Source organism: Rhinopithecus bieti, unplaced genomic scaffold, assembly GCF_001698545.2.
Source record: "Rhinopithecus bieti isolate Rb0 unplaced genomic scaffold, ASM169854v2 scaffold_2572, whole genome shotgun sequence".
Lineage (NCBI taxonomy): Eukaryota > Metazoa > Chordata > Mammalia > Primates > Cercopithecidae > Rhinopithecus > Rhinopithecus bieti.
In genome coordinates this window covers 204,718-221,388 of record NW_016804595.1, presented here as the reverse complement: position 1 = coordinate 221,388, position 16,671 = coordinate 204,718, and the positions used below count along the sequence as shown (strand labels likewise).

Below are 16,671 nucleotides of genomic sequence, written 5' to 3'. Positions count from 1 at the left end.
AAATATAGTATCTGTTATTGTTTTATGAATGCAATTAACATAATAGTTTTGATAACACTGAACGCATGTAAACATCAAAAATTTCCAGATATATATACGAGCTTCAGATACAGAACTTCGGAATAAAGCTTTATGTATAGATTAGTCACTCCTCCAACAAAATTATTGAGCACTTCATACATAGCAGGCTCTGTGCTAGGTGCTGTCAAAGGAGGGACTCGTAAGACCTTTGAGAGTTTCTGAGTTGAGTACTGAAACATAGCCAATCCATGGAAAAAGTTCTGTTTCTTGTAGTCCTTCACGTCAGTAATATAACTCACAGTATGTGCATTTACCACCAAATTTCTTTAGCCATGTGAAAATAAGTTTAAAATGAATAATTATTACCTTGTTGTATTAAATTACCTATTATGTGAAGCCTATAACTTTATTTATCTATCTATCTATTTATTTATTTGTTTATTGAGATAAGGTCTCGCTCTGTTGACCAAACTGAACTGCAATAGCACATTCATAGCTCACTGCAGCCTCAAACTTCTGGGCTCAAGTGATGCTTCTGCCTCAGCCTCCCAAGCAGCTGGGACTACAGGTGCGAGCCACTACACCCAGTTAATGTTTAAATATTTTCATAGAGATGGGGTCTCGCTGTGTTGCCAGGACTGGTCTTGAACTTCTGGCCTCAAGTGATCCTCCTGCCTCAGCCTCCCAAAGTGCTGGGATTACAGGCGTGCACCACCGTGTCCAGCTGAAACCTCTATAACTTTAAAGAATGGAGTTTTATGATGAAACTAACTGATTGTTTGTGTTAAAATTTTCTCATAACTCTTTTTTTTTAATTGAGAGAACTTTCACAGTAGTTTTATTCTGAAATGAAGTCAGTAACTTCGTTCAAGTGCCACAGTGTTACTGGTTTATGTGTGTGCTTTTTGTTTTTTCCTCCTGGGTAGAATGTGCTCTTTAAATCTTTTTTTTTTTTAGTTGTATTTTATAGCTATATTTGGAGCTGTGTAATGTAATGCACATCCTGCCCAAGATAACATCTTTTCTCTGTCTTCTCTTTTTTTGCATAGGTAAAAATAAGTGACTAAAGAAGCAGACCTAGGAATCACCTAACATGTCGAGGAGGAGATTTGATTGCCGAAGTATTTCAGGCCTGCTAACTACAACTCCTCAAACTCCAATGAAAATGGAAAACTTTAATAATTTCTATATGCTTACATCTAAAGAGCTAGGGAGGTAAGAAAACCATATGATGTGTATGCCATCTAAATTCAGATTTTGGATTTGTGTTTTTATAATTCTATAAAACTCACTCTGGGATCGTTATTTAACAGTGATTAGGAAGGAAAGCTGTCATCTCTGTTGCTGTTACCTAGGGTCTAGTCTTAACTGACTTGAAAACCAAATCTGTGGAGGGTTTAGTGAACTTACATCATACAACCTACCTAGCCTCAGAGCCTCTCATAGGAGGTCTCTGTCCTTATGTGAGGCTGTGCATGGGAAGAGGCAGCTCAGCATAGTGGACTGCTGAGTTCAAGTCTGGACTCCCCCATTTACTAGGTGTGTGACTTCAACTAAATAACTGTACCTCTTTTTTAAATTTTTATTTGTGGCGGGATCTCACTCTGTTGCTCAAGCTGGGGTGCAGTGACATGTTCTTGGCTCACTGCAACCTCCTGTCTCCTGGGCTCAAGGGATTTCCCACCTCAGCCTGCTAAGTAGCTGGGACTACAGGCACACACCACCACACTGGGCTGTTTTTTTGTAGAGACAAGGTTTTGCCATGTTGCCCAGACTGGTCTTCAGCTCCTGGGTTCAAGCAGTCCTCTGGTCGTGGCCTCCCAAAGTGCTGAGATAACAGGTGTGAGCCCCTGCGCCCTGCCTACTGTACCTCTTAGTGCTGTCGTTTCCTCATCTGAAAAGTAGGGGTGAAGGTAATTGTGTCTATCTTATATGGTTGTTATGAGAATTAAGTTAGTTAATATTTGTAAAGTGCCTAGTACAATGCTCTAAGTTTTTGTTAAATGAAATATTTTTTTAAATTCCTAGGATACTGTGTTTGGCTTTAAAAAAAAAAAGAATAGGAAGATTCTCCCCATATCCTAAGTTGAACAGAACGAATGAATTCACATTTCGTAGTCTGATTCTATGTCACAACAAATGAGTGTTTTATAAGTAAAAGCCTTTACAAATTATTTTCCCTTAACCAGTGTATAAACTCTGTATGGCCAAGAGTGACATGATATTATGAAACCATTCTGTACTACCATTTTAATATATGTAAAGTTATAAAAGATATACCAAGTTATTTAAGTTATACATTCAGCATCTTTTGAGCTTTAAATTAAAGGTGCTTCATGAAGGGTTGGAAGATGGTGGTCATTATGTATCTTCAGTTTGATTTTAGTTCTGGAAGTAAATGTTTTGTCGTATGTTAAATGGTTTACTAAGTCCATGTTTTTGTTGATAAATGTGCAGCAAAACAGTGTGATTGATTTTTATCTTTGAAAATCTCAATGTGAAAAGAAAAGTTGACTGAATCATGAAAAGTAATTTCATTCTTGGTGGCCTTTTACCTTAAGGGCAGAGGCAAGTCCTGGCTTTTTCACGTTGCAGATGTTGGATGCAGCCTTTCTTTTGCAAAATAAGAATTATAATATCTGGCCAGGCGTGGTGACTCACGCCTGTAATCCCAGCACTTTGGAAGGCTGAGGCGGGTGGATCATGAGGTCAGGAGTTCGAGACCAGCCTGGCCAACATAGTGAAACCCTGTCTCTACTAAAAATACAAAATTAGCCAGGCATGGTTGTTTGTGCTTGTAGTCCCAGCTACTTGGGAGGCTGAGGCAGGAGAATCACTTGGACCCGGCAGGCAAAGGTTGCAGTGAGCCAGTATCACACTACTGCACTACAGCTTGGGCAACACTGTAAGACTTTGTCTCAAAAAAAAAAAAAGAAGTATAATATCTAACTCATTGACCAAGAATTAAATATAAAAGCACATGTCATAATACCTGGCATACTAATTTAATGTGCAAAATATTTGGGTGTTTTAATGGTGTATTACAAGATACAGTTTTAGAACCTTTTAAAATGTTTTAAGAAATTGTTCTAAATCTTAATTACTTCACTTTGCATTATAATAGGAAGAAGAAAGGGTTTTTTTTCTTTTTTTTTCTCTTTTTTAAGTTTCCTGTATCTTGCATAGAACCATAGAATCTCTGCATTGGAAAGACTTCAGTGGTCCGTGGTCTTACTAATACAATGTTTGTATGCAGTGCAGCAATCTTTCCTATAATTTCCCCAGCAAACTGTTATCCAGCCTCAGTTTGAATGCTTCAGCGACAGGGAAGTGAATATTATGCAAGATCTTGAACGGTACACACAACAAAAGGCAATTTCTTTTCTATTTTTCTGAGTTACTATTTGATGAGTAAATTTACTTACATTTTTTAAATTAACTTTTCAAAATTGAGGATATTATAGGAGCTAAAAAGTCTATAAAATATTTTTGCTTTGAGGGCTTTTGGACAATTTACTGTGAGACACTACTAATAATTCTAATTGCTTCTTTAATTGAGTGCCCATCATAAATAAAGTTGATTGAATTAGGCATAGTTTTGTGATTTTTATGGATCAAAAACTCATGATAGAATTTGATTAAAACAAATTAGATTGATTGCTATGCTAAATTCCCATTTTAAAATATCTTTATGAAAGAGACCAAGTAACATCTTTCTTTTGAATTGATATAGGCTAATGAGCCACATGGTAAATATTGATATGTTTAATTATTGGATCTTGATAAATTAGAAATCATGACTTTTCATCTGCCAAGAATGTACTGAAAGTTCTTTCAATATTGTTACCAATTTTAATATCCTATACTTTTGTGAAATGGAAATTAGAATCATAATCATTTCTTCTGAGGTTTGCACATTTTGAAAGTTACCTTTCTAAATCAACTTTTTTATTTCAGAGTGCTAGTGTTTAATAATTCATTTTCCTTTAGCAAACTAAAGGAAATTATGTAAAAGTTAACAGTTCATTTTTTACTATTCTCAAAAAACTTGCATTGTTCCTGTTTTTTAACATGTTGGGTAAGTTTTTTCTACCCCTCCCCCAACTGAGGCAAAGGTTTCAGGACTTCTTGTGGTTAGAAGGGTGAGGCAGATTCAGAAATAAACGTCAGCTTCCTTTGTGGCTTACCCTCCCGCCTCCTTTCACATTTTATTGTGTATTCTAGAATGCAGAAGGGGAATGCAGAAGGGTAACTGCTAGACCTTTTCACTGCTGGGAAATCTAGTTAGCCTTGCCTTTTAGGGTATGACTTAAGGATTATTTTAAATGCTTTAACTTTTCTTAAATGTTTCAATTACATTTGGTATAGAAACATTTTAAAGATCATTTTTTACTTTCAAACTATAATTAGCATTTTAGAACAGAAAACAAATATTTGGTTTTTTTCCTAAGTCATCTGATAATTATGGTAAAAATATCTACCTTCATAGTATATAAATGAATGTATATACACACACACACACACATATATATATAATTTTATTGGAATCTCAAACTTTTAAGAAATACAAACACTTTAAGTACAGGATACAGAATAGCACAGTGTATGGTATTATAGTGGATACATATTTCTGGCATTCATTCAACAGATATTTCACTTCCTATTATATGTTAATGAACTGTAGATTTTATAATTACTGTAATAATTAGGACAGACGTGGTCCCTGCCCTCATGGAGCTTTTACTTAGTGGTGAACGTTGACAAATAAATAAATCATTATCCACATCATGTGGTCACCTTTGCCCTGGATTAATGAGTGCTGTACTTGTTTAAGAAAGCCTCTTGGGCTGGGTGCAGTGGCTCATGCCTGTAAAATTTCAACACTTTGGGAGGCTGAGGCAGGAGAATCGCTTGAGCCCAGGAGTTTGAAACCCGCCTGGGCACCCTAGGGAGAGATACTGTCTGTACAAATTATGTAAAAAATTAGCCAGGAGTGGTAGTGCGTGCCTGTGGTCCCAGCTACACAGGAGGCTGAAGTAAGAGGATCTTCTGAGCCTGGGAGGTTGAGGCTGCAGTGAGCTGAGATCCTAACACTGCACTCCAGAGTGGGTGATAGAGTTGAGACCCTATCTCAAAAACAAACAAACAACAAAAAAAACCCTCTTGGTAATACCTGGAACAATTAGATAAGAAGTGTTATTTAATTTTGTTCTTTGTTTCTGGGAGAATTCTGGCTTGTAGATATAATAAATAATAAAATTATTGCAGAACTGAATTGTCACAAGTGCTACTATAAACTGTTTTTTTCAGATGTCCAGTTTTCTTGGCTAACTGGTTTCTGTTTCCTAAATTTTACAAGTGAATTTTTTTATAAAACTCAAAATTTCCTTCCTGTTTTAGACAAGTTTTTGCTTCGAAATCTAAGTAAGAATTGATAGAAGCAAGTGAGTTACATTTCTTTTAACAATTTTTCTTTCTTTTTTTTTTTTTTCTTTGAGACAGAGTCTTACTCTGTCCCCCAGGCTGGAGTGCAGTGATGCGATCTCAGCTCACTGCAACCTCCATCTCCCAGATTCAAGCGATTCTGTTGCCTCAGGTTCCTGAGTAGCTGGGATTACAGGCACATGCCACCAGGCCTGGCTAATTTTTTGTATTTTTAGTAGAGATGGGGTTTCACCATGTTAGTCAGGATGGTCTTGATCTCCTGATCTCGAAATCTGCCCGCCTCAGCCTCCCACAGTGCTGGGATTACAGGCGTGAGCCACCGCGCTCGGCCCAACAAAATTATTTTAAAAGGGAAGAATTGTTTTATAGTGATTAGAACAGAAAATTAGGAATTCACATTTCACAGTTTATTCTTGGGGCTCCGATTCCATTTATGACCTTTCATGAGGTGTTTAATCTTATTCTGACTGAGTTTATCCAGGATAAAATGTATGAAACATCAATGGATTGAATATAAAGTGAAGGGACTAATTTTTGTGTATGTGTGCTCATTGAAACCCATCAATTTGTATTCCTTCTGCATACCATGAGAAAATATTTTATAGTTAAACATTCTCAAATCTTAAAACTGCTTTCAAAGAATCAGGTTTTTATATGCAGATTTATTTCATTGATATATTAATATATTTTGATAAATGTAGAAGAGTGAAATTATAGTTTGATTTCCGGTACTTTTCATTAGCACCAATTTTGAGGAAATTTGGGTAAGAAAAAGTAGGAATCTTTGTTATCTTGACCTTTGCAAATAGCTAGTAAAATACAGTCAAGAATTTAGTCCCACAGTTTCCACCCAGTACCCCCTAAACACCAAGTTTTGTTTTCTATGCTAAGAGTCAGATAGACTGTGTTAGAAATATATTGAAGGGAATTGGGGCAAGAGGAGTTCTGGAGCAAACATTACTTCCTGAAGATCTTTTATTTATACCTGATTTGTTAGTATCAGAAACCAGAGAGTAATTCAAAATTTAAGGTAGAGGTTCTTAATTTCAGATCCCCTATACTCAGCCTTACAAGGTTTATGGATGGGCTTTAGGATCTGAAAACCCTATGGAATTATATGTAAAACTTCCTATTTAAGGGCTTGTGTACATTTTTCTGGGTAGGCAGTCAATAGAATAGCTTTTATTAGTTTCCCTTGACTCAGAATAGCTTTAGGCCTCTGTGAAAATAAATTTTGGGCAACTGTAGGCTTACAGTAAACACATATGCCGATAGAAATGAATTTTCGGTGTCTTTAAATTTTGGCAGAGGTTACTAAGCACTGCCATTGGAGAGAGCTAAAAGCATACTTCTTTCTAAAATGATAAACACGACCTTAATGGGTGTGTTTGCACTAGCTGTTGATAACCATTATTTTCTTAGTTTATCATTGAAGTATCTTTGAATATTTTCTGAGGGACACATATACCTTAGTTATCTGTTACAGGCTTCAAAGACTACTGAGCATTACTAAGATATATTTCTAAAACAATTGACAATTGTGATAGAAAGTTTCGAAGGTGGTAAAATTGATTGTGTTAAAAGGAAAATTACTAATAAAGTTAAATAAGTCAAATATCCATTTTTTGCATTCACTTTAATTTCTTATAATTGAAGGTAAGCTATTCTAATTACAGAGTTAATGTGATACCCTATGAAGGGTACAGTTTTTGGAAATAGACCTGAGTTTAAATCTTTACCTTGACTAAATTACATATCTTCTCTGAGGTGTGAAGACAGGAGAGCATTTATTATATCGGATTGTTGTGATACTTAAACACAGTAATTTATACCAAGAGCAGAGCATGGCATTGAGTTGGTATGCAAATGAGATTATTTGCCTGCAATGATAATGTATCTTTTTTTTTTTTTTTTGAGACAGTCTCACTCTGTCACCCAGGCTAGAGTACAGTGGCGTGATCTTGGCTCACTGCAACTTCTGCCTCCCGGGTTCAATAGATTCTCCTGCCTCAACCTCCTGCATAGCTGGGATTACAGGCATGCGCCACAACGGCTGGCTAATTTTTGTATTTTTAGTAGAGACAGGGTTTTGCCATGTTGGCCAGGCTGGTCTTGAACTCCTGACCTCAAGTGATCTGCCTGCCTCGGCCTCCCAAGATAATGTATCATTTTAATAGTGAAGAATAAATATAGTTCTGTCTTATCCTGTTGTTATAGTTTGCCATTTACCTTTGTAAATGATAGCACTATACATTTTATAAAAGTACATACGATATTTGATTCAATTTAGAGAACAAAGATAAGTTCCTAATTGCACAGATATTTCAAAGAATTGACTTTAAGTTGGAGGTATAACAGAATCCGTAATATATTAAGTTTGTTCTCTGCAGAAGAATTAAAATTGATTGTTCTCATCTTCCCCCAGAGGAAAATTTGCTGTGGTTAGACAATGTATATCAAAATCTACTGGCCAAGAATATGCTGCAAAATTTCTAAAAAAGAGAAGAAGAGGACAGGATTGTCGAGCAGAGATTTTACACGAGATTGCTGTGCTTGAATTGGCAAAGTCTTGTCCCCGAGTTATTAATCTTCATGAGGTCTATGAAAATACAAGTGAAATCATTTTGATATTGGAATAGTAAGTATATACTAAATGGTACCTATTTTAATTGGTATGATAAGATGATTAAAATATCAAGAATAGGAATGATAAAAGTGTGACAAGAACTTGTAAAGATTCCTGTTAATAAAATGAAAAAGGGACCTAATTTATATTCAGATATTTTCATAAGACTAAATGTACAGCCTCAGGCAAATACACAAAAACTAACAGCACAGAATAAACAAATGACAAACACAACATTTGAGGACTGTGGAGAAGGGAATATACATTATTTTGTTAATGGCTGATTGATTGAATTTTTCTGAACACAATCTGATGGGCAGATAGAATTGAAGTAATTTGTATATTTTCTTCATCTATTTGAAAAATAGCTTCAAGAAAATAAGGAGAATGGAAAGTTAAACGGCATAAAACTATGCTTAGTACATTGTTTGTTAAAGAAATACATTTAGTATGTGTAATGTGTAAAGCACTATGTTAGTTGTAGCAATAAGAAATAAATGTATCTCTTGCCACAAGTCTGTGAAAAAGTGAGAACACCCCAGTATTCTACAGTTCACCAGGTGATAGGGGTAGAGGATTGTTAAGGTAACTGGTTTGTTACCGAGTATATTGACACGTGACTCTTACAGAGTGCCTTTGCTGCATGGTTGTCTGACACGTTTATTCTGAGTATGTAAAATGTGTTTGAACATCTGCGACAACTGGAAGAGATCAGCTAGATTTATGTTTAGTATGCCTTAGGTGCCAATAGTTTTTAATAAGGTAAATACATTTTATGGTAAACTACGAAGAGGTAAGTGTTTATTTTAGTAAAAAAACGTATTGCTAACTATAGTAATTCTTTTTAGTAACTAACTTGCATCATTGCCTTTTAAATTTAAAGGTATATTAACCTTATTTTGTATTTAGTTATTTTAAAATTAATGTTTTTGTTCCACAAAATAGATTGGCTGGAATCAACTTGTGAATGCAAATGAAGATTTTGCAAAATGTTCAACTGACAAGTAGTTCATTTAAGAATGAATACTGTGTACATTTCCCAGAACCATATTAAGGCGTGTTATATAGCACTTTCAAAATAAATTAGAATTGCAGAAAAGACCAAGATACTAGCAATATGATTTCATTTTTCATACATTTTATAATTATTTTTGTCAAAGATTCTTCAGCTGACCTTTGAAAAGTTACCTACTTGCATAGTATCTGCATGTTTGAAGTGTGTCAAAAGTAGCTAAGATTTGTCAAAAACAGTAGTAGAATACTAGGTTTAGAGGATGAATATACATAAGAACATTGATTACTTTCATAAAATCCTCTTTTGGGGGTTCATCCAAACAGCAGCGACAAAATACATCGGAAAGATTTGAGACATTTTATGGATGGACCTTGTTCATACTCCGGAAAATTGACTCAGGTACCTTACCCAGTAAACTGGCAGAACTTACTGATCTCTATACTTCTGGCTGAAATGTAGCAAGCACTCAGAAAATGTTTAAGTAGATTAATATATTAAATTTCTTACCAGAGTGACTAAGACCCACTAAAATTTATTGCTAGGACTTTGGCTTAATTACTATGCCTTCTGCTTTTGGGGTGGCATTGTCACATTTAGTAGTCTCAGTTGAAGGTAAACATTTAATCAGCTTTCGTTGTTTTAGTAGTGTGGAGTAATTTTTATATGGTGAAAATAAAATGGTGGAATCTTTTTTTTGTTTTGTTTTGTTTTTTTTGAGACAGAGTCTTGCTCTGTCACCCAGGCTGGAGTGCAGTGGCGCGATCTCGGCTCACTACAAGCTCTGCCTCCAGGGTTCACGCCATTCTCCTGCCTCAGCCTCCCGAGTAGCTGAGACTACAGGCACCCGCCACCAAGCCCGGCTAATTTTTTTTGTATTTTTAGTAGAGACAGAGTTTCATCCATGGTCTCAATCTCCTGACCTAGTGATCTGCCCACCTCGGCCTCCCAAAGTCCTGGGATTACAGGCATGAGCCACTGTGCCTGGCCTGAATCTTTAATAACTATCACCCAGTCAATTCTGTCCTCAAATCATCCTACACACTTTTTCTTCCCCAACTCTTATTTTACAAAATTTCAAATATATAGAAAAGTTGAAAAAATAGTACAATTAACAATTATCCTTATAATCTTCACTTTTATTCACCAGTTGTTGGCATTTTGTCACATTTACTGAACCATTTGAAAGTTGTAGGTATTATGATATTCCTTTTTATGCTGAAGTATTTGGTGTGGGTGATGATGTGTATTGTATCACATCAGGTGGCAGTAAAGTCAGGTTGTTTTATTACTTACTGATTTTCCTAATTTTGAACATGCTTAAGATGTAGTCTTCTAGCTCTCCTTATTGTAAAGGAACATTTTCCCCTTTTAATTAATCTGTGTTGTGATATTTACAGACCATGTGAATATTATCTTTTTTTTTTTCTTTTTTTTCTGATGGAGTCTTGCTCTGTCGCCAGGCTGGAGTGCAGTGGCACAATCTCAGCTCACTGCAACCTTCGCCTCCCGAATTCAAGCAATTTCCCTGCCTCAGCCTCCCAAGTAGCTGGGATTAAAGGCATGCGCCACCACGCCCAGCTAATTTTTTGTATGTTAGTAGAGACAGGGTTTCACCATGTTGACCAGTATGGTCCCCATCTCCTGACCTCGTGATCTGCCCACCTTGGCCTCCCAAAGTGCTGGGATTACAGGCATGAGCCACCACACCTGGCCAATATTATCTTCTTTAACATCTAGTGATTTCCCTTTCCCACTTTTTAATATTTCAATGGATTTCATGTTTTTTTAAAAATTAATCTAACACATGACGTTAATGGAAAATAACCCATTATGTTTTAATTAATGAGTTCTAATCAGTTTCTGCCACTGTCTTTTTTTCATGCTCAAATTGTCCCAAGCTTATCAGTGGTTCCCTTTCAAGCTACTTCCTATGTCCTTTTGATATAATCTCATTAGTGTTTGAGGACTCCCTTGCTTTATGCACACCAAGATTTCCAGGGTCATCTTGTTATCTTCCCTGCTCCAGACCTGTAATCAGCCATCTCTCTGAGAGAAGTTCTGGTTATTTTAAGCGGAGAATAGCATTTAGAAACCAAATATGGGTGTTGGACATGCTCACTTTTAACGGAGTATCATAATTTTTAGGCCTTTTCTAAGGATAGTGTTAGGAAGTCATATTTTTTCAAAATCGTGAATTTAGTCTCATAGCTCCAATTCAAGTCCACCAGTTGTACTAAGTAGTTTGCTGTTGGTAGTAGTATAAGTATTGTTATGCTGAAACTATTTTGTACGTATTGTTGGATAAAGTGAATGAGCAAGTATTGCTGAGAACCTGGATTTTCACTGTGAGAGCGGGGAGATGCAATATAGAATGTGAGAAGTGATGAAGAACCTTCTGCTCTCTTCCAGCTGAACCTTTATAGGTAACCTTTATAGGTAACCACATTTATTCATTCTGGCTCATTCTTTATGTGTTTCTTCTTGCAAATATAAGCAAACTTGTATATATTTACTATTCTTACAGAAAAGGTAGTATATTAAATATACTCCTTTGCACCTTGTATTTTTGTTTACTTAAGAATATATTCCAGAAATCATTCTACGTTAGTTCATAGGCATCTTTTTAACTATTATTATGGCTGATTTCTTCTTCTTTTTTATTTTTTTTGAGACGGAGTCTCGCTCTGTCGCCCAGGCGGGAGTGCAGTGGCCGGATCTCAGCTCACTGCAAGCTCCGCCTCCCGGGTTCACGCCATTCTCCTGCCTCAGCCTCCCAAGTAGCTGGGACTACAGGCGCCCGCCACCTAGCCTCGCCCGGCTAGTTTTTTGTATTTTTTAGTAGAGACGGGGTTTCACCGTGTTAGCCAGGATGGTCTCGATCTCCTGACCTCGTGATCCGCCCGTCTCGGCCTCCCAAAGTGCTGGGATTACAGGCTTGAGCCACCGCGCCCGGCCGGCTGATTTCTTAAATGGCTGCATAGTACTCTGTTGTATGGTTGGATCTTGCTTTAGTCAGTTGACCTTCTGTGAATGGGAATTATTATGGAGATGTAGCTTTAGAGTAAATTCCTAGAAGAATGATTGCTGGTCAAAGAGTAAATGCATATGTAGTTGTATTAGATGTTGTCAAATTTCCTTCCATATGAGCAGCACAGAGTCACTTTTAAAAGGCACATTTTTGGCCGGGCGCGGTGGCTCACGCCTTTAATCCCAGCACTTTGGGAGGCCGAGGCAGGGGGATCACAAGGTCAACAGATCCAGACCATTCTGGCTAACATGGTGAAACCCCATCTCTACTAAAAACTACAATAAATTAGCCGGGCATGTTGGCGCACGCCTGTAGTCCCAGCTACTTGGGAAGCTGAGGCAGGAGAATTGTTTGAACCTGGGAGGCAGAGGTTGCAGTGAGCCGAGATTGCACCACTGCACTCCAGCCTGGGCAACAGAGCGAGACTTGGCTCAAAAAAAAAAAAAAAAAAACGCTTTTTTGATTTGTTACATTTGCTAATTATATGAATCAATCTAGAACTTTCTTTTGGAACAACTGTAGCCTCTTTTTGCTTTTGTGTTTTGTTTTGCCTCTGCCTAACCTATTTTTTAAATCAGTTTACTTTTGTGAATTAATCTCAGATTCTTGCAACCTGCTTGTCAATTGTAATGATTATTAAAATCTTTCATTTTTTATTTTAATACATAGTTCATAGGAAAGTATTTCATTGCCAGTTATGAAGTCTACATGATTGTTTTAGCCTTTCATTTTTTCAGAAAGTAATATAAATCTTACTTTTCTGGAAGGTAGTATTAGATTTATTTATACATATGGAGAAAAATCTGAGGATAATTGAGTCATTCTATCACCACCATCCATGAGACAAAGACTTTACCATACCAAGTGTCTTTAAAGCATATTTGTAGAATTAAATAAAATATAGCTATACATTTTAAAAAGCTTTTTAAAAAACTTCTGGAAGGAAGGTATTATCTAATTGGACATATTATGTTTTTAATGCTGCATTTTGAGCAAATTAAAGTTGGTCATAAAAATACTTAACTTTAGTTGGGCACAGTGGCTCACACCTGTAATTCCAGCACTTTGGGAGGCCGAGGTGCACGGATCTCGAGGTCAGGAGATCGAGTCCATCCTGGCTATAACACGGTGAAACCCCATCTCTACTAAAAATACAAAAAATTAGCCAGGCATGGTGGTGGGTGCCTGTAGTCCCAGCTACTCAGGAGGCTGAGGCAGGAGAATGGTGTGAACCTGGGAGGCGGAGACTGCAGTGAGCTGAGATCGCACCATTGCACCCCAGCCTGGGCAACAGAGCAAGACACGTCTCAAAAAAAACAAAAACAAAAAGTACTTACCTTTTGGAGAGCACAGAACAAAAACTTTGTCCTAGAAATAGGGAAGATCAAAAGGGGAACTTACAGTTATCAGAGACAACTCTGAGATTATGTGAGAATGCTATTTTCTTTTTGTCAAGAAATTTTGTCTACTAAACATCTCTAAGTAAATACTAAATACCCAACAGAAAAGGATGGAGACTATAACAAAACATGCAAAACAGAAAGCCTTACCTTCTGGAATGATCTCAATCACCAGAGAAATAACATTTTAATATGATCTTAACAATTTTACCCATAACGTATGTTGAACATTTACACTCTGGCAGGCACTGTGATAGGCACATTATCTGTATTCCCATTTGATTTTTAAAACAATCCTCCCAAAAGGGAGATTGATATTCACATCATATGTCTAGTTAATACTCTAATGTCTTTCCACTCTAAAATCCCGTGGACTGTATTTCTTCCGTTAGCATAGGAATAGAATTTTAAAGAGACTCTTAATATTCAAATTTTAAAACAAGTTTTTTTGATCACTAGAAATAAATGCTTATTTTAAAATCTTTACCATGGTTTTCAAAGCTATATGAGTCGATTTGCATTTTATGGATAATTGAGATATTACTTTGTTTTACTGAAATTCTTGGCTCTCTGTAACTCACAGAAATCTATCATTTTTGATAGGAAAATATTCTGATTTTAATCTTTCATATATTAACTTTATGTTATAGGAATATTTCTAAAAGATTTTCTCTACTTGCTGTTCCCTATAAAAAACAGATGTAGATCTAGATAATATATAGCACATAGGTTCTCCTGACTGTGTAATCTGTGCTAGAGTACTGTTGTCACATATTCTTACACATAACACATGTATACATGCACTAGCAAGTGAACACAGATGCTGAATTTCTAAATTTTTTTGTTGATATCCCTGCAAGGGGCAAATTCTTGTTAGAGAGAAAGAGTAGAAGTCACCTGATTGTAGCTCCCAGGTCAATGATAATGATATAGGTAGCTTTTCTGACTGTAGATATTTTTTCTTTTTCTTTTTTTTTTTCTTAACAAAAGTCTTGTTTGCTACTCACTGCTTCTGTTTCTTTTTCCAATTTCTGCTAACTTCTGCAATTTGCTTCTTGTGTTATCTGTTCTTTCCCTCCTCTTAACTCTTTCTAATTTTCCTATTTTCTGTAGCTCCACCTATGTTCCTCTGTTGTGTGAGAAATGGCAGTCCTACGAAAGACATTGGTCAGCTTATCAAACTAAAAGGAACAGTGTGATTGGCTGACGATCATAGTATTTTATTTGATCTTATTATTGAAACAAACAAACAAAAAACTCTGAGGATACTTTCCCTGATTATAAAAGTAATACCTATTCATTGTGTTAAATTTAGGAGATACAGAAAAGAGAAATCACATGTAAATGATCGTTACTTTATGGTATGTTCCTGTATTTAAAACTTATTCTCATTTTTTGGTCTGTGCATATGTACTTTTAGAGACAAAAGTTTGATCTACTGGACATATTCTATTGTAACCCTCTTTTTTCACTTAAGAGTATATAGTGTGTGCATCTTTATATGTACCGTATAGTGTTTCTAAAAATAGATTTTCATTTAGCAAAGACTTTAAAAATTTCCTTCAAAATCAGGAGTTCAACAAAAAGCCCCAAATTTTGGAAAGGCGAGACACTGGCTAGATTTGCAATTAGTGTTTGTTGGTTCATTGTAATAATAGCTGTTATTGGCCGGGCGCGGTGGCTCACACCTGTAATCCCAGCACTTTGGGAGGCCGAGGCAGGCGGATCATGAGGTCAGTAGATCGAGACCATCCTGGCTAACAACGGTGAAACCCCGTCTCTACTAAAAATACAAAAAATTAGCTGGGTGTGGTGCCACACACCTGGAGTCCTAGCCACTTGGGAGGCTGAGGCAGGAGAATCTCTTTAACCCAGGAGGCGGAGGTTGTGGTGAGTCAAGATTGTGCTAATGCACTCAGCCTGGGCAACAGAGCGAGACTCAGTCTAAAAAAAAAAAAGAAAAGAAAAAAAACTGCTGTCTATTGAATATTTACCATGTGTCAGACACTGTGATAAGTATTTATTGAAATGATCTGCTTTGATTCTTCTAGGATCTTTTGTGCTCGATACTTTATGTGGATTATCCAATTTAATTCTTAGACCATGAAGTAGGAGCTATTATATTATTCACATTACAGTAGAAGAAACAGAGGCACATTTTGTCCCAGTTCACCTAGCCTGGTTAGTGACAGAGCCAGAATGAAACCCGGGCAGTCTTGATTTCAGTAGGCACTCCTGTATGCTCCGTACTATCCTGTCTATTCCTAGGCACTGGGAATCGCTTTCCTTACTTTCACTTTACTTTCTTGTATTTTGTTTGTAAGTTTAGAATTGGAGGAATGTTCTGGTTATTGAAGTAACTTTAGTGAATTTGTAATATACAAGGTTGGTAAATAATCATAAAGTATTCAAGATTAAATTTCTTACCTAAACAATTTATGTTGCTGTACATATGAAGAATACACATCTATTTTTTATATATTTAGGGGATGTAGATATGTAAATTCGTATTTTATACTGTTTCCTAATCATTTCAAGTTATTTGGTCTGATTTTTAAGATAGGACTAGATTATTAGTATTTATATCTTATAAAGTACATAACAAAAATATATTCTAAGAGAATCTAAAGGGTTCTTTCTTCATTTTCTTATTTGCTTATGATTGCATTAGTACTATTACCTAATATAATATTATTTGTAATATTATTTTGAGTGTCCTTGCAGGAATGTATTTAGACCACTTTCTATTTTGAGAGGATTTGTATCATTGAAACTAAACAATATAACTGGAAAGGGAAGGAGTGATGATGTCACTGCCAGTCTGTGCCTGGGTTCCCACTCTGACATGCAGACCAAGGGCCTCTAGGCAGTCTGTATATTAATTATTCTCGAAGATTATTTCTTTTTTTAGATTAAAAAATGTAAATTCCCAAAATTGTCTTTCTATACCTTATTTTAGAGTTCACTACTATAAATTTAACAGCAAACTACACTTTTCATTACTCAGATTATCTTTATCATGTTATGTTGAGGCAGATATTAAAATTAATGTCTTGGCCAGGCACGATGGCTCACTCCTGTAATCCCAACACTTTGGGAGGCCAAGATGGGCAGATCATGAGGTCAAGAGATCGAG

The 16,671-nt window shown here is 36.2% G+C and overlaps 1 protein-coding gene across 2 annotated transcripts in view; it reads left to right on the top strand.

Moving 5' to 3' along the window:
- The window catches only part of STK17B (serine/threonine kinase 17b), a 42,963-nt gene that overhangs the window by 12,007 nt on the left and 14,285 nt on the right, over nucleotides 1-16,671 (top strand). For both annotated transcript variants that reach the window (XM_017869296.1, XM_017869295.1), the window contains exons 2-3: nucleotides 1,071-1,236; nucleotides 7,892-8,104. In XM_017869296.1, the coding sequence (XP_017724785.1) occupies nucleotides 1,115-1,236; nucleotides 7,892-8,104 (335 nt within the window). In that variant the 5' untranslated portion in view covers nucleotides 1,071-1,114. The remainder of the gene's footprint in view (nucleotides 1-1,070; nucleotides 1,237-7,891; nucleotides 8,105-16,671) is intronic.